This window comes from Mus musculus, chromosome 7 (genome assembly GCF_000001635.26).
Source record: "Mus musculus strain C57BL/6J chromosome 7, GRCm38.p6 C57BL/6J".
Lineage (NCBI taxonomy): Eukaryota > Metazoa > Chordata > Mammalia > Rodentia > Muridae > Mus > Mus musculus.
The window spans coordinates 105,707,361-105,725,512 of record NC_000073.6 but is presented as its reverse complement, the minus strand read 5'-3'; the positions used below and the strand labels follow the sequence as shown (position 1 = coordinate 105,725,512).

Here is an 18,152-nt window from a genome sequence, read left to right as displayed (position 1 = left end):
TTTGGAGGGAGTGGTGCTACATGTATGCCATGTATGTGTGTGGAAGTCAGGGAACATTTGGTGGGAATCTGTTTATGTTGAGATTCCAAGGGATTCCACCCAGGTTGCCAGTCTTGGAGTAAGGTACCTTTGCCTACCAAGCCATCTCACCTCCAATGTGATTTTTTTTCCCTTATCAATATAGATTGAGAGGGACTCTGATCACACTAAGAGACCCAACTAATGGAAACACTATCTAAACATCTTCTCTTATAGTCCCTGAGACAAGAAAAGGGAACAAAAACAAAATCATCTCATTGCCAAAATGGAAAGGAATCCTTTGTGCACCTATGTATATAATTGACCAAGACAACTATCAGTATGAGATATAGCTTCACAGGTGGCCAAAAACTAACAAAACCCCAAAACCTTCCAACCATACCCAAAAGGAAGAAAAACAGCATTTGAGTTGTGTCTAGTAACTATCCCAATTTTTCTCTGGTTTGCCATTCATATAAAGTGACAAATTTGAAAAATTGCTTTAGTGATTCTTTGTATGTATGTATGTATGTATTACTAGGAACATAAATAACCGAGAGTATAATTTATTTAAACACATAAAAATGTAATCTCAAATTTGTAGATAATACTATTTCTAAATTTTATTAGGAGACAGGGTTTCTTGTAGCCCATTCTGGCTTTGACCTCACTATGTAGCTGAGGATGACTTTGAATTTCTGATCCTTTTATCTCTACCTCCCAAGGGCTGGGATTACAGGTGTGTGCCACCATGCCCAGTTTTATGAGTGCTTGAGATCAAAGACAAAGCTTTGTGCATATAGGCAAAAACTACCAACTAAACTAAATAAGTCACATTTCTAGCTCTGAATATTAATTTTTTCACACACACACTCACACACACGTTCTATGGCTTGAATATGTTGGAGGTCTTGTCCCAATCGTGTTATTTTGAGAAATGGTAAGAACTTTAAAATGTAGGGTATAAGTGAAGGAAGCAGGTCTCTGGTGATATAGCCTTGAAGAACACATCGCGTCTGCAGCTGTTTCCCCTGTCCGTCTCTGCTTCCTGATCTTCGTGACCATGCTTCGGTTCACGATCACAGCCTTGCTGTTTGGCCTGTTCTCAGGTGCCCAGCAGTGGTATCATCCATTGTGAACTGAGACACCTGCAATCATGAGCCAAGACAGCACCTTCCATACGTTGTTTCTTTTAGATTCTTGTCACATTGACAGAAAGTCTAACTATAGATTTATCCTGGACAAATGAGGTTGTTGTGATTGAACCTGAATTTGTGACTCTTTGGGATTGGTTTGAGAGAAGTGTAAGCTAGAGAGGTCTCAGAATGTTGTTAGAAATGCTTAATGGGCAATTCTGGTGAGAATTCAGAAAGTCAGAATGCTGATAGGAGTGTAGACAATAAAGAAGATAATAAGGTCTCTCTTGGAACTGGACTACAGACCATTTTTAATTCCAGCAAAAAAAAAAAAAAACTTTATATTTTAGTAGTATCCAGTTTTTGCATGAGGCCAAACTTAAAGGCTCAGACATACAGCAGAGGGCATTTCAAGGCAGCATGGCATCAAGGCATGGCATGGTTATTGCTAGCTGCTTTTAGTCAAATTTATAGCAAGAATTGTTACCAAAAGCCAAGTGTTTTAAAGTTTGAAATTCTTTCAGTGTGAGCAGGAAAAAAAATTAAAGTTGAAGGCAAGAGATATATGGCTGTTGAAGAGATTCGGGCCATTTTATGAGTAGACTGTGTGGTTGTGCATGACTACCATTGCCAGCCAGCACTTGGTAGATAGAGAAACAAGGATTAAAAGTTCAATGTCAGTGTAGCTCCATAGTACATTCGAGTTCAGACTGACTATATGAAACCCTGTCTCAAAGATAGAGGCTGAAGCAGCAACTCAGTGGTCAAGAACAATTGTTGCTTTTGTAGAGGACCTGGATTTGGTTCCCAGAATCCATATGGTACTCACAACTTTACATAACACTATTTCCAGTGGATCCAATGCCCTCTCTGGCCTTCACAGGACTAGATATACACATAGTGCACATACATACCATACCATACCATACCATACCATACCATACCATACCATACCATACCATACCATACCATACAGGCAAAACACTCATGCTCATAAATCTTTAAAACAAACCCCAAGACAAAACATACAAAATAGTTATCAGAACTTGGCATCAAAACAACAGAAAAGTATCTGAAGGCATCTCAGAAATTGACTAGCTGCTACCCATGCTAGGCACAAGGGTATAAAGGCTTTAGATTCAGTAAAAAGATTGCATTAAGAGCTGTTCACTTAGGACCACCTAGGAAAGTGTTTCCCAGTGTTCAGCCATCCAGATATTATTCAGAGGCCATTGAAAAAGAGCTAGCTACAGCTTGAGCTGACAACAGACAATTGCCTATGTAATGCTGGAGTTTCCAACATGTGGAATTTAAGAGTTATGGGATTCTAGGTTTTCTCTCTGCTTCAAAGCAAAGTCTGAAAAGCCAGTGACCAGCAGAGCCAGAATCCCTGCAGTAAGTCTCTGCCAGTGTGTGAAATTGTGAGAGTGAGTGGAGCTGCGGAGGAGACTTTAGACAGAGGGACCATGGGCATAGAGCATCTGCCAAGGAAAGCCACAGTGAGTGGAGCAAGCCTTAGAAAGAAGTGCTTCTGGCCATGGGCTACAGGACTTTTGTTCTGCTGGGTTTTATTCTTGCTCTGGTGTACTCTTTCTTTGGTGTCTATCCCATCCTCTTGGAATGGGACTGCTATGTTTTGGAATATTTACTTAGTTTTACAGCTAAGAGTTCAGGTCTGAGGACATGGAATTTGGACTTTTGAGCAATGCATTTGAGCTAGATATGATGGTTTGTGCCTCTAGTTTTAGCTTGGAGAGTTGAGGCAGGTATTTGAATCCAGGTTGTAACATAGCAAGACCCTGTCTCAAAACATAGAGGGTGGGGAAGATGCTCTTTCCATTATGACACTTTGAGGCCCAGTTGTGGACTGGTGAAGTTTGGATATGGTGTATCTCCCAAATGGGTATGAAGGCTTGGACCCCTCATGGTGCTGCTATTAGAGGCTAACTGGATAATGAAGGTGCTAATCTCAATAGTGCATGAATGAGCTATTAAAAGGCATGGTCTAGTCACCTGGGGGAGAGTGCTTTTAAAGGGTGTAACCTGTTCCTGGAACTTCAGATAGTAGGTTTCCAAGGAAAGCAGGAGTTTGGTTCTAAAAGAACACTTGTGTGGCAGAGTGCCTCCTCAGCTGGTTATTGTTGAATGAGTGAGGGGTTGTGAATCTCATTTGGCCTTTGTTTGGGGTATATGACTCATTCAGAGAATGTGCTAAGGCAGAACTGGGGCATTCCAAAAAAATGCTGCTAAATTCCTTTAGCAACTTAAAACTGTAGTGTTCTCCATTCAAAGAGGCCTACTGGATATTTAGTTCAAGTGCTGAGACCACAGTAGAGAGCTGAGCAACGACCCAGAATTCTGTGCTAGCCGTTGGAGGTTTGCCTGTCCCTTTGTAAACACAAAACAACAGGTCCCTGTACCCAAAGTGTCCCCACAGCCTTTGCCCCACTTGTACATCCCCCTTCTTCCTATGTGAATAGTGTCCTTTCCCATCATTGGGCCCTATTTCCTGCTTTGCACGTTTATGCCTATCTTCTTCCAAATGCCAGAAGTCATTCTTGACATCACTACAGCTTTATTTTGGTCAGGGCTCAGGTTAAAGTTGGGCTGCACACATGTACTCTCCGTTGAATACATGTGTCAGGGCTGAGCCTTGTGGGGAGTGGCAGGTGCATCAGGATGTTCTTGCTATGCAGCTTAGTGGTGCCAAAGGGCCCAGTCATGTATACAGGACAGGAGTACATGCCCAGACCAGCTGAGACAGGTGCATCTTTGCCACGCCGGGCTTGTGTGCTGATGCTGACAGGAGGCAGGGGGCAGGGTTGGCTGGAAAAACTGTCCTGCAAGGCTCCATCTGTCTGGTCCCACTCGGCATGCTGGAGTTGTAACCCAGTCAGCAGCAGTCCCATCTTAGGAACTTTGGGATTTGGACCATTCTCCACCTGTGAGGTAGGGGGTGGGGAAGGGGATACCAGAAAACAGTTAGGCAAAGCTAGAAAAATGAATCAGTCAGGGATGGATAGGATGGGATATAATCAGATACTTTAAGGATATGAATGGGGAGCAGAAAGAGTAGCTTCAGAATACCCAAATATGCAGAGGGTGATTGCTCAACTCCTGCCATTTAGGTGGGAGACTGCCAGAGATAGAGTCTTGGTGACCAGGAAGGTTGGGGTTGTGCACCGAGTTCTCCAGGACAGCCTCCCAACGCAATGCCAGCAACAGGCGACCAGGGTGGCGGAAAGCCGACAGGTGAAATATGCGCTCTGGTTTGTTGGCATTTTCGCTCATGCCACTGTCCAGGTAGCGAATCAACAGGTGCCCACGGCGGGACAGTTGCCGCAGCCATAGCCAGGGAAGCTGTGAACCAGCAAGAGCATGAGATCTCCAAGGCTGAGGTAGGTGTCCAGCCCAAAGAGCCTGGGCTACCTTAGCGCAGCGACTGGAAGTGCATGGGGTCCCGCCCTTCAGCTGCTGCAATAGGCAGTCAAGGTCACACAGCAGTGTACCCACCAGGTGCTTCAGTTCCAGCACCTCGGTCTCTAAGAAACCCTCTAGAGGTCGCCGGGCATTGGGTCCTAACACTGCCCAGGGGGTGACACACTGGCCTGAGCGAATACGGTTGTTGGTTAGCAAAGCCTGAAGTGCCACCAGCCTCTTCTTGGCTTGTGCCAGGCGTTGCTGAAGTTGCCTTTCTTTGCGCTGGGCAATTCCTCCACAAACTGTAGGAACCCACGTGGATGAACACTTCTGCAGCGCATTCAGGAGAACACGACTTTGGCGTCTCATCAGCCAGGCCTGGGGCGCTTCGTTTAGTCCACAGGTACGAGGTTCAGGTGGTGTGGGCAGTAGGTGCATCTGGGCCTTGCAATCTGTCCTGGCATCCAGTTCCCCTAGCTCTTAGAATTGGAGGTGAGAGGAACAAAATAGATTATCCCACCAGACCCGAGGAAGTAGGCCTTCCTCTGACTCCATAACTATCAACTTGCCCGCTCATTTGTTTATTGGTGCAGATAACCGTACTCCTGTGGGGAACGGCAGTGCAATGCACTAGTCCCCACCCCAGCGTGGGGCATGGACTTTTGCCTGAAGCTTACCTGGGCTGGGCATCAGAGTGGCCAGGAGATATTGGGGAGTATGTGGCTGGTCCCAGTTCATGTTTCTGGGATTTAGGCAGGTTCTTGTCAGGCTAACCAGGGCCTCTCTGTCCTCTAGGTCCCCCAAAGAACCTCCGTAGAGAACTGAAGCTGCAGATAAAGTCAGAGGCTCTGAGCCCTTCCAGTTTCCACTGCCCCTCAAAACAGAGCTGTGTGTCTACCCATCACATGTGTCTAGCTTTCAGACTCCCACCCCACTCTTTTCCAGGTCTTCTGGGGTACAGGAGGAGAATCTCACCAGTCAGCTCCAGCAAGGCAGCACTGGGGTTCCCGAGACTAGCCCACAGCTGCTCTTGGATCTGAAGAGCCCTGGTCAAGGTCACTTGACTCCTGGGTAGAGGTACAGAGAATACAGTTTTAGTAACAATAGACTGGGGACTCTCATGTCTTTTCAGGGCAAACCTCTCTCCTGAGCTCTAGACTTATGAGGGCTCACTGGACATTACTGCTTTGCTCCCTATTGCAATTTTCACTTCCTCCATAAGACCTGTTCTACCTTAGTAAGAGGTACCACCAGCTGCCCAGTTGTCTAAGAAGACATCTAGAAGTCATCCTTATTCTTTTCACCTTATTCCTGACCTCTACTCTGACTCCCACCCTAGTCCCTACCGCCTATCTCATGGTCTCTTCCTTAGAGCCTTCTTAAAAACTGCTCTTTCCTAATCAAACTCAGGGCTGAAATCAACCAAGTGGAAACAAAAAGAACTCTTCAAAGAATCAACCAAACCAGGAGCTGGTTTTTTTAGAAAAATCAACAAGATAGATAAACCCTTTTCCAGACTAACTGGAGGGCACAGAGACAGTATCCTAATTAACAAAATCAAAAATGAAAAGGGAGACGTAACAACAGAACATGAGGAAATCCAAAACATCATCAGATCCTACTACAAAAGGCTATACTCAACAAAACTGGGAAACCTGGATGAAATGGAAAAATTTCTAGACAGATACCAGGTACCAAAGTTAAATCAGGATCAGATTAATGACCTAAACAGTCCCATATCACCTAAAGAAATAGAGGCAGTCATTAATAGTCTCCCAACCAAAAAATGCCCAGGACCAGATGGGTTTAGTTGCAGAGTTCTATCAGACCCTCAAAGAAGACCTAATTCCAATTCTCCTCAAACTATTCCACAAAATAGAAACAGAAGGTACTCTACCCAATTCATTCTATGAAGCCACAATTACTCTGATACCTAAACCACATAAAGACCCAACAAAGATAGAGAACTTCAGACCAATTTCCCTTATGAATATCAATGCAAAAATACTCAATAAAATTCTTGCTAACTGAATCCAAGAACACATCAAAATGATCTATCCATCATAATCAAGTAGGCTTCATTCCAGGGATGCAGGGATGGTTTAATATATGGAAATCCATCAACATAATTCACTATATAAACAAACTCAAAGACAAAACCAAAAAACAACAACAAAAAAAAGCCCACATGATCATCTTGTTAGATGCTGAGAAGGCATTTGACAAAATCCAACACCCATTCATGATAAAAGTCTTGGAAACATCAGGAATTCAAGGCCCATACCTAAACATAATAAAAGCAATCTACAGCCAGCCAGTAGCCAACATCAAACAAAATGGAGAGAAGCTGGAAGCAATCCCACTAAAATCAGGGACTAGAAAAGGCTGCCCACTTTCACCCAACCTATTCAATATAGTACTCAAAGTCCTAGCCAGAGCAATTAGACAACAAAAGGAGGTCAAGGGGATATAAATTTGAAAGGAAGAAGTCAAAATATCACTATTTGCAGATGCTATGGTAGTATATATAAGTGATCCTAAAAATTCCACCAGAGAACTCCTAAACCTGATAAACAGCTTCAGTGAAGTAGCTGGAATATAAAATTAACTCAAACAAATCAGTGGCCTTTCTCTACACAAAGGATAAACAGGCTGAGAAATTAGGGAAACAACACCCTTCACAATAGTCACAAATAATATAAAATACCTTGGTGTGACTCTAAGGAAGTGAAAGATCTGTATGATAAGAACTTCAAGTCTCTGAAGAAAGAAATCAAAGAAGATCTCAGAAGATGGAAAGATCTCACAGGCTCATGGATTGGCAGGATCAATATAGTAAAAATGGCTATCTTGCCAAAAGCAATCTATAGATTCAATGCAATCCCTATCAAAATTCCAGCTCAATTCTTCACAGAGTTAGAAAGGGCAATTTGCAAATTCATCTAGATTAACAAAAAACCTAGGATAGCAAAAACTATTCTCAATGATAAAAAGAACCTCTGGTGGAATCACCATGCCTGACCTCAAGCTGTACTACAGAGCAATTGTGGTAAAAACAAACAAACAAACAAACAAACTGCATGGTGCTGGTACAGCGACAGACAGGTAAATCGATGGAATAGAATTGAAGACCCAGAAATGAACCCACACACCTGTGGTCACTTGACCTTTGACAAGGGAGCTAAAACCATCCAGTGGATAAAAGACAGCATTTTCAACAAATGGTGCTGGCACAACTGGCGGTTATCATGTAGAAGAATGCGAATTGATCCATTCTTATCTCCTTGTACAAAGCTCAAGTCTAAGTGGATCAAGGAACTCTACATAAAACCAGAGACACTGAAACTTATAGAGGAGAAAGTGGGGAAAAGCCTTGAAGATATGGGCACAGGGGAAAAATTCCTGAATAGAACAGCAATGGCTTGTGCTGTAAGATCGAGAATCGATAAATGGGACCTCATAAAATTGCAAAGCTTCTGCAAGGCAAAAGATGCTGTCAATAAAACAAAAAGACCACCAACAGATTGGGAAAGGATCTTTACCAATCCTAAACCAGATAGGGGACCAATATCCAAAATATATGAAGAACTCAAGAAGCTGGACTCCAGAAAATCAAATAACCCCATTTAAAATGGGGTACAGAGCTAAACAAAGAATTCTCAACTGAGGAATACCGAATGGCAGAGAAGCACCTGAAAAAAATGTTCAACATCCTTAATCATCAGGGAAATGCAAACGAAAACAACTCTGAGATTCCACCTCACACCAGTCAGAATGGCTAAGATCAAAAATTCAGGTGACAGCAGATCCTGGCGAAGACCTGGAGAAAGAGGGACACTCCGCCATTGTTGGTGGGATTGCAAGCTGGTACAACCACTCTGGAAATCAATCTGGCGGTTCCTCAGAAAATTGGACATAGTACTACCAGAAGATCCAGCAATTCCTCTCCTGGGCATATGCCCAGAAGATATTCCAACTTGTAATAAGGACACATGCTCCACTATGTTCATATCAGCCTTATTTATAATAGCCAGAAGCTGGAAAGAATCCAGATGTCCTTCAACAGAGGAATGGATCCAGAACATGTGGTACATTTACACAATGGAGTACTACTCAGCCATTAAAAACAGTGACTTCATGAAGTTCTAAGGCAAATGGATGGATATGGAGGATATCATCTTGAGTGAGGTAACCCAATCACAAAAGAACTCACATGATATGCACTCACTGATAAGTGGATATTAGCTCAGAAATTTAGAATACCCAAGATACAACTTGCAAAACACATGAAACTCAAGAAGAAGGAAGACCAAAGTGTGGATACTTCATTCCTTCTGAGAATGGGGAACATAATGCCCATGGAAGGAGTTACAGAGACAAAGTTTGGAGCTGAGACAGAAGGAAGGACCATACAGAGACTGCTCCACACAGGGATCCATCCCATAAACAGCCACCAAACCCAGACACTATTGCATATGCCAGCAAGTTTTTTTCTGACAGGACCCTTATATAGCTATCTCTTGTGAGGCTATGCCAGTGCCTGGCAAATACAGAAGTAGATGCTCACAGTCATCTATTGGATGGAGCACAGGGCCCCCAATGGAGGAGCTAGAGAAAGTACTCAAGGAGCTAAAGGGGTCTGTCTACAATCCTATAGGAAGAAAAACAATATGAACTAACCAGTAACCCCCCCCCCCCCAGCTGTGTCTCTAGTTGCATATGTAGCAAAGGATGGCCTAGTCAGTCATCAATGGGAGGAGAGGCCCTTGGTCTTGCAAAGATCATATGCTCCAGTACAGCAGAATGCCAGGGCCAGGAAGAGGGAGGGTTGGGGAATAGGGCAGGGGGAGCGTATAGAGGGCTTTGGGGATATCATTTGAAATGTAAATGAAGAAAATATCTAATAAAAATAAATTAAAACAACAACAAGAACAGCAACAACAACAACAAAAAACCCTGCTCTTTCTTCCAGTCCTGCCTCCTGTCTGTTCTTCACATCACAGCCTGGGTAATGCTTTCAGCAGACAGAATCAAGTATCCTCTCATATTTAAAACTCCCTTAGTGGCTTCCTGATGTCTGCCGAATAACTGGGGGCCTCTTGCCATGGTCCTAAAAGGCAAGTGTGATAAACTTCACCTTTCTAGTCCATCCCTTACATGTGCACACAGCCACACTAAAGTCATATCCTCTGCTCAAAAAGCCCTGTGTCTACCCAATTTGCTTCTGCTTTTAAGGCTTGGTTAAAAGTGAGATGGCAAATAAAGTCTTTGAAGAAGACTTCCTTGCCTTCACTCTTCAGAGGCCATGTGGAAGATACCCAGTGTTTGCTGGATGACTGAATGGGACTGGTGGATCACTCACCAGCGCCCCCTGTGTGCTTGCAGCTTTAACCCATAGAGCTGTCTGTGAAGTAGGAGACCATGCAAGAAGAATAAAGGCAGTGTCTGGGTGAGAGGTTGTGTGCAGAGTCCTTGCTGGGAATCCAAACTGTCGATCAAGATCCGGCCCAGTTCTAAGGACTGATTCCAGAAAACAGGCATGGAGCTCTGGGTCAGCATCCCTGTGGAGGAAGTAGAGTGCCAAGTCAGCAAGCTGTAGTTACTCTCCCTCTCTTGGACTTGATAGCTTGTTAGGGGATGCTTCCCACCTGGCAAGGAAGTACTGGCCTCGGTAGGCACAATCAGCCAAAGACGGAAATCTCTATGGACGGTGACCACACTCCTGCTCTCTGGTTCAGCTAGCAGTTCAGAGTCTGAGACCACTGAAGTCAGATAAGGGGCTGAAATAAGTCCTCTGGTAATAAATGAATTGACCCACAAGTTCAGGGGCCATATTCAAGACTGGAGCAACAGGAATCAGTCACAAGGCCAAAGGGATAGGCTTTGAACTCGGAGATCAGCCATGAAAGACTTAGGACCAAGTGTAGGGTATCCCAAGCCATCCCAAGGCAGTACCCTTACCCCTGGCTCTATCCAGCAGTCCCTGCAATGGCTGTAAGAGCTCTCTTGGCCAAAAGGGCATCAAATGACAGTTATCTAGCACTAGCCAGTGCCCCTGGAGCATAGCCTGGCATAGAGTGTTGACTACAGTTGATACAGGATCCCAGTCTTCCGAGCCCAGTGCTATCACATGTAGATGCTGAGGCTGGGAACCAATAGAAAGGTGACAGAGTGACTCAAGGTGATCTTGGGGTGATTTGATAGACTCAGTTATGCCACAATAATCCTAAAGTGCCCATGTAATTAACAAAGACCCATAAGAATGCTAGGACAGCACCTCCCCCCACACACACACAAACACACTCTATCACAGCCCACAAAAGCCCACACACTCTGGGCCAAGTAACTAGATCCAAACCTTTTCGTGATTGGCAGCCAGTTTCCGGATAACAGTCACAGGATGCAGGGTGGCTGTAGGGTGGCCAGGTGGTGGCAGCAAGATCAGTATGGGCTGAGTAGGCTGAATATGTTCAAAGATCATGGTAGGAGCACCCAGGTTTTCATCTAGTGGCCGACCTAATAGGCTGGTGGTGAGGTCTGCTAGGGCACCTGCCAGGCAATCTGGTCGCAGTACCCGCCACAGAATCAGCTTCTGGAAGAGGCTAAGTGGCTCAGAATTAGGACCAGGTGCAGGACCTAGCACAGTGGATGATAGTGACAGGTAATCCTGCCACACACCAGAGTGACCTGCCAGGGATTCACACAGCCCTGCAAATGGGGGCAACAGTTCCAATGCTCCACATTCTTCCCAGGCTTTTGAACTTAGCCAGGCTGGCCTAATCACACCAGGGATCTGCATGTTGTGACCTGAGCTGGGAGAGGCTGACAGTCCAGGCCATAATGCCAATCTCTCTAGCTTTGGTGTCTTCGTTGTCACTTGCAGCATGGCCAAAGCACCGAAGGCACCCACCAAGGGTGTTTGGATCAAGCCTAGGGCAACCACAGTGTTGGTCAGCAGCTGGCGGGCCAGGTGTATTTTCAACCGAAGCAGATGGCTGGGCAAGTCTTCTCCACGATAACTGTCATATGACTTCATACTGTCTATAGCCCGCCTGATGACTGCCAACCAATTCTCTGACGTCATACAGAAAGATGGCAGAAGGTTCTGTAGAGGGCTTAGAGCTTCTACCATAGCCATTCCATGATAAGCTACGGGCCGGTAGGGTGCCCACAATGCCACCACCTCCTGCTTCTGGTCTTCTAGCTCTTCCATTTGAGCATTCAGTTGACATATCTTTGCCTGAGTCCTCACCATTTTTCTCAAAAACTTGGATGGTTTCTGACGCTTTTGGTTCTGACGTAGCAATGTCACCAGCAACTGTTCCTAAATGTGGTAATTTGTTGGATGGACCTGCACCTTTGTGATGGTCCCCAAACATCATCTTTAGCTCTATACTTGAACCTTACCAATGTTTATCCCACCCACAGACTGGGCCCCCATGCACCTCATCAGCCTTCATAGCTTCATAGGTATCTGCTGCTCTGATTTTGAGATCTTGCCAGCGGGTTTCAAGCTCAGGGCGCTCTCTGCACAGGATTTCATGCAGCATTTGTTCTTCTAGTATTTCCATGTTCAGACCCAGATCCAGAACATTCAACCCTTTCAGCATTTCAAAACCTAGTACTTGGGTCACATGGAAAACACTAATTTACCCATGTCAGAGTCAAGGATAGAATAGACAGGGAATGTGGCTCTGTCATAGTTCTCTCTGGGCCTAGTTGAACGAAAGGCTCCTTAGGGATGATTCTAGGGGCCTAGTATATCTACAAAGCTATGCTGGTAACTTACACTCTGGTCTCACCTCGGCTCAAAGCATGGATGGGAAAGGTAGTGCTCAGAAAGAGACAGAAGCCAGGCTGCACGGAGGGTGGACTCAGATTCTTCTTTGACAACAGCCATTGAAGTTCTTGGCACCCTAGGCTCAGCTCCACATTGGTCAAGAGCACAGGCAAGCCTGTGAAGGGGGGAAAAAAATCAACCTATCCATAACACCAGCACCATGCCATCCAGTTCTAGCACAAGATCTGCTTCTCTTGGTTTATAAGATTCTTCAACACAGTGAGATACATGATCAGAGCTGAGGTCAGAATGGGCATGAAAGGATTGGGGGGTCAGGGAATCAGAAAAGAAAATGGGGGCTGTAGCTCTTACCATTGGCAGCTGCCTCCAGGAGCTGGGGACCCAACTCTGGGTCAGTGCCTGAGAGCACAGTGAGGCAGGAGGGCAGAGACTGAGTCTCAGAAGGGAGACTTGAGTGTGAGCCTGAGCTCTCTGGCTCATTCTCTTTTTCTGTTTCTTGTACTTCCTGCTCGTTCTCTCCCTGAATCTTGTTTTCCTCTGCTTTCTGCTCTTTTCTTTGCTCATTGGCCTCATCTTCCTCTTCATTGTTCTCATCTTCCAGTTCATCTTCTGTATTATCCCCACTGTCTTGTTTTGTCACATGGAACTTTTCTGGGATGGAAAGTTGTAAAAGAGTGTTTCTTAGAGTAGGAGCTGGGACTTTGAGGAGTCCTGATCACCCAAGGGGAGGGTTCATGTGTGGAGGTCTGAGGAAGACAGTTTAGGAAAGCTGCTTAAGTGACTCAGTCTCCACCTCTGAAAATGGAGTTGATATTAGTAATGACCTCATAGAGTTTTTCTGAAGATTTACTGTGATGATACACAGTGTGAGCCAGCACATGGAAAACAGTAAATGCTGGTTGACAATGTTACTTTGAAGTTAGACTAGCTCCCAAGAAGAGCTAGTCATCTCTGAAATTATATCCATTTCTGCCCTTTCTATAAGTTGATTAGAGGAGTCAGTAACCACCCCCATCTTTTTTTTTTTTTTTTAAACATAAGCTATTGTGGCTGTAACAACTGAAAATTGTCCTCCTTGATATGGAAACTGAAAGCAATGACTTGTAATTGAAGGACTGTAAATTATCACACTAGTCATGGCTGGGGTGCTGGAACCATACAAGGTGGTATGAGAACTGCTATTCCCAATGCTCCTCTCCTTCAAGACGAGATAAATGTTTGTTTTCTTACATGGCTTTCGTACAAGTGGAGGCTGCCAGGCCTACCGTTTGTTGCATTCATTTTCTCTTGCTAAAAAATTACTGCAAATTTAACCAGTTAACGCTGCCATTTATTATCCCTAAGTATTAAAGGCTAGTGGTCCAGCACAGTATGGTCATCTGGGACTGGAGGTCCTCCATCAGGTTTAGTGGACTATTTGTTGTTTGTTTAAGATACCATCTCATTTTGTTTCCCAAACTGTCCTCACACTGTTGGGCCCAAGCCACCCTCATGCTGTGGCTTCTTGAGTAGCTGAGTGCACAGGTGTGTACCACTAAGCCTGGCTCCTACTGGATTTTCACAGTGTTTATTTATTTCCTTCCCACAGCTGACATGTCATCCCCATCCATCTCAAGTCAACAATAGTTTGTTGACTGCTCCCTGGCCTTCTAATCTCTCTGTTTTCTTTCCTCCTTTCTTCTCTGAAGGGCTCATTGGATTAGCTTGAGCTCACTGAGATAATTCAGATTAATAGCTTCCCTTAAGATACATTGATTAGTAGCCTTTGGTACATCTGAACCTTTCCACATGGGAGGAATACCAGAAGGCAAAGGTTAAAGGCTGAGGATGTAGCTTGGTGGTACAATGCTTTCCTATTATATACAATCCCCAGCACTTGAAAAAAAAATCACAGGGACAAAAATTCTGCCCAACACTTCTGAAAATCTTTTGCTTTCCTGACAGAAGAGACATAAATTGCCAGTAGTAATTTTGACATGCTACCTGGGTTGTGCACATCCTGCAACTATGATGTATGGATTAATTTCTGGGATGACCATAGCAACTTTCCATAAATTTAGTGTCTTAAACTAATATTCTCTCAAGAGTTGTGGAGACCAGAAGTCTAAAATCAGTGTGCCAGCAAAGCCGTCTTCCCTCCAAAGGCTCTAAAAGGAAATCTGTCTTTGTCTCTTACATCCCCTGGTGAGTAGAATTTTAGGTATTCCTTAGTTTGTGGCTCTGTAACTGCCTCTTTCATATAACCCCCCCAACTGTTTATCTATGCCCTCTACTCTGTCTCCTAAAAGATGACTGTCATGGGACTTAGAGGTCACTCATAGAAGGAAAAGAATGATCTTATTTCAAGGTCTTGAAGTTCATTATTTCTATAATGGCCCTAGGTCCATAGAAGGCTAGAATTTCCCTCTCATCTATTCAACTGCCAAACTCCTTCTTTTACAAATGGATTCATTCCCTTTTTCTAGGAAATGTTCCTGCCAATACTCTATCTATTCAGATAGGCCCCTGATTTAAACTTAGCCAAATCTTTCCCCTCTATATTGGACCCAGAGGATGTGGCACAGGTACAGGCAAATAAAAATATCTTCAAGGAATTTCTCAATATTCATGAATTTGAGTAATAAATATTACCGCAAATTGTAAGCTTTAGTTGTAAGTAAGATTTCCTGTGGTGTTGAGTAGGCTGGCGAAGTGGAAGATCATGGCTTGGTCAGCTATGTAGATTTAGGGTCATTTTAGCATGAGCTAAAACCAACCACACAAAACTGGTAAATGAGACCATTTATTAATGTGGTTTATGCTGGTAAAATAATATAGTTTAGCCACAAAAAGTCAGTCTCTCCACCATGGAAGGGCAAACCACAGGAAGCTGAGTGTTGGGGGCTCAGAGTCCCAAGAAGCACAGTACCAGCCATTATCCATGCCTACCTTTGCTCTCTTTGGGAGATGGTTCCAACGACCTGTTCTGTTTTGGAGGTAGTGGATTCAACCACATGATGGCCTGGTTGCTGGGGTCAATTAGCAAAGGCCAACGGGAACTGCTGAAATGGATGTGGCTTCGCAGCAGCAGGCCTAGCAGACGGGCTGACTTTGCTTGGGGCTTCAGGTCTCGATCCCACTGGTGCAGTTCAGATCCATAGCTCAGCAAGGTCAAAATACTGAAGGGAGTACGTGTGGGCAGCAGAGGGTTCTTTGGTACCCCAACAGATTTCTGCCTCAGTGCCCGTGCCACATCATCTGGGTCTAGGGCTTCCTCAGAGCCCTGACACAGAGATAGCCACTTTTCTAGCAGTTCTTGACGCCTCTGTGGTGGGAAGGGACCCAGATAGATGATGGCAGCTGAGCACAAGAGTGCATCTCCAAACACAGTCTTGGCTTGCTCCTGCAACTTCTAGTGTGGACAAGTGACCAAAGCATGAGTAGGGATGAGGTGGGGGGGCATGTGGAAGGGCAGTCAGGGGTTACCTGAGGGGAGCAGGTACAATACAGAGGGGAAGTATGGAGAAGAGGGGTATAAAATGAACTGGAAGGTATGGGCTTGTTACCTGGAGCTGTGTTGTCCACATGTGCATGGGCGTGAGCAGTGCGGACTCCATGGGCCATTTCTGAAAGTTTCCACATTGTGCCTGATTGAGGGTCTCCATTACATGGTTATGGCTGACTTGGGCATCTTCTAGCTTTTTAGTCAAAGACCGAGTTTGCTCTAGCAGATCATGGGCCTGAAACTGGAACTGGCCAAGGCGTGCCTGCTCCCGAGCCAGTGTTGCATCTACCTGCCGCAGCAGCAGGCCAGTGGGCAATCCTCGGCGTTGTGCCAACCCATAGCGCAGGACCGCCCAGAGCCAGACTGCCAGGTTTGCTGCAGGAATGCTTACTGACCTCAAGGCTGCATCACTCATACCTGGAGCCCTTAGAGCTTCGTTTAACTTGACCAACTCTGAGTCCGTCAGCTTCTCTTTGGGGAAGAATACCAGCTCCTGGGAGGACACGTGTTAAGGGGAGAGATGATATGGGTGCCCTTGACCGTGACTCAATAGGCCTCTCTTTATACCACCCCTCTCCCTTTATGATGCCTCATCTTCCCTACCTGATAAAAGTCTTCAGTACATAACAGCTGCTTGGCACTGGACCAGCCTGTCTCTTGGTGGAACAGGTCACACAATGCATCTGTCACCTTGACTACAGACTCTGGTGGGGCTCGATAGCTTCTTATCTCCTCAAAGTCAGCCACCCGCAGCTGGCTCAAAGGACCTACAAATGCCTTGCCCATCTAAATGAGAACAGATGCATGCTGCATAGACCGTGCGATGATCTGTCCATTCTTCAGTATGTTTCCAAGAGAACTCACCTCTCTTAAGGGTCCTCATGAAGGTCCATTCCCAAGCCACCCTATCATCTTGGCCTCCCTGGCAGGAACCCTGACTATTAGCCACCCCATTCTATCCTCTGGGTATCCTATGAGTTGTTGTCCTCTCTACAGCAGGCTAGGTAGCAGGAAGAACCTACCTGCTCCAGGAAAACCTCCTGTTGAGCCTTTAGGGCATCATGCTGCCTGACCAGATTCTCAATGAGGCTCTCCTGATGTTGGCATTCTATCATCTTCTGCCTGTACATGATCTTGGATTGCTCGAGTTGGCCTTGACATATACCAACACTCTGTGAACAGAGGCCCAGATCTTGTAGCTCCATTCCCTGGGCTATCTGAGACTACCCCATTTCATGGCATCAGGTCTCTCTGTCTCTTCTTTTGCCACCCCCTAAAATACTTCCTTAATAAAAGTTTTCAGGCTCCCATTTCTTCTCATCCTACCCTTCTGCATGTCCTCTAATCTTATGGCTTTGACTTGTTGTATTGTGTAGAGTAGTGTTTTTCTTTACTGTATCAGTATTCTAAAAACTCCAATCTCTTTTTCCACATTTCTTCCCCAGTCCTATACTATGTATCCATCTACTTCAGCCTTTTGTAAGCCCCTCCAACTCTGTCTCCCAGATAAATATGTTCATGTCTCCTGAGCTATCTTACTGCATTCTCTGTGTCCTTTTTCCAAAGAACTTTGACAGAATATACTCAGATTAGTCACAGAAGAAATCTTGTTGTTACCCTTTGCTCCATCCCCTTTATTTTCTCAACCCTAGCTCATTTTATAGACCTTTCCATTATACCCCAGAGGGTTTCTTATCCCAATTCCCCATTCCATGTCTGCTGACAGTCAGAATCTCTCTCCTGAGCCATACTCCTTTTCTAATTGGTACCTTGGTTTCACTTCTCATTTACCTTCCAGCCATTCATTACATTGCAGCCTAATTGGTTTTCTTAACTGAATGTCATTGTCTTTGTGTCTTAACACTTGCCTTTGTAGCCACATCTCTCAATGTTCCTTGTTTTGTTTTGTTTTCCCAGAGCACTATTGTCTTCAGCCATTACTACCTTTGGCTTCCTCCAGTGTGCTGTGTATTCTCTAGTCTCTGTGCCTTCATTCAGGCTGGTGCACCAGTCCAGACACTCTTCCCCTCCACCTACCTGTATGCCTGTCCAAATCTTACCTCAGAGAAAAACTTTGGTGTACTTTATCTTTCATAAACTTGTATTACATTTTATAGGAATGTTTTCAAACACCCACCTAATTCTATACATCTCATACTGGGACCTCTTCTTCTCTCCTTGCCCTTGCTACACCCTTCCTTTCTCCCCTTTCCTCCCCTCTCTGGAAAAAATTTCATGGTATATCTAGATTCTCTCTGTCAAAATATGAATAACTGAAATTGCACAGACAAGT

At 44.8% G+C, this 18,152-nt stretch overlaps 1 protein-coding gene across 1 annotated transcript in view; it reads right to left on the bottom strand.

Annotated features, from left to right (window-relative positions):
- Positions 1-3,712: 3,712 nt before the first annotated feature.
- The window catches only part of Dnhd1 (dynein heavy chain domain 1), a 71,025-nt gene continuing 56,585 nt past the window's right edge, over positions 3,713-18,152 (bottom strand). The window contains exons 30-44 of the mRNA NM_001370803.1: positions 16,882-17,031; positions 16,463-16,645; positions 15,921-16,352; positions 15,304-15,766; positions 12,727-13,026; positions 12,377-12,529; positions 12,020-12,198; positions 10,933-11,898; positions 10,536-10,719; positions 10,223-10,336; positions 9,937-10,135; positions 5,550-5,641; positions 5,252-5,401; positions 4,242-5,053; positions 3,713-4,096 (exon numbers count right to left, since the gene is read on the bottom strand). Coding sequence (NP_001357732.1) covers positions 3,746-4,096; positions 4,242-5,053; positions 5,252-5,401; positions 5,550-5,641; positions 9,937-10,135; positions 10,223-10,336; positions 10,536-10,719; positions 10,933-11,898; positions 12,020-12,198; positions 12,377-12,529; positions 12,727-13,026; positions 15,304-15,766; positions 15,921-16,352; positions 16,463-16,645; positions 16,882-17,031 — 4,728 coding nt within the window. The 3' untranslated portion in view covers positions 3,713-3,745. The remainder of the gene's footprint in view (positions 4,097-4,241; positions 5,054-5,251; positions 5,402-5,549; positions 5,642-9,936; positions 10,136-10,222; positions 10,337-10,535; positions 10,720-10,932; positions 11,899-12,019; positions 12,199-12,376; positions 12,530-12,726; positions 13,027-15,303; positions 15,767-15,920; positions 16,353-16,462; positions 16,646-16,881; positions 17,032-18,152) is intronic.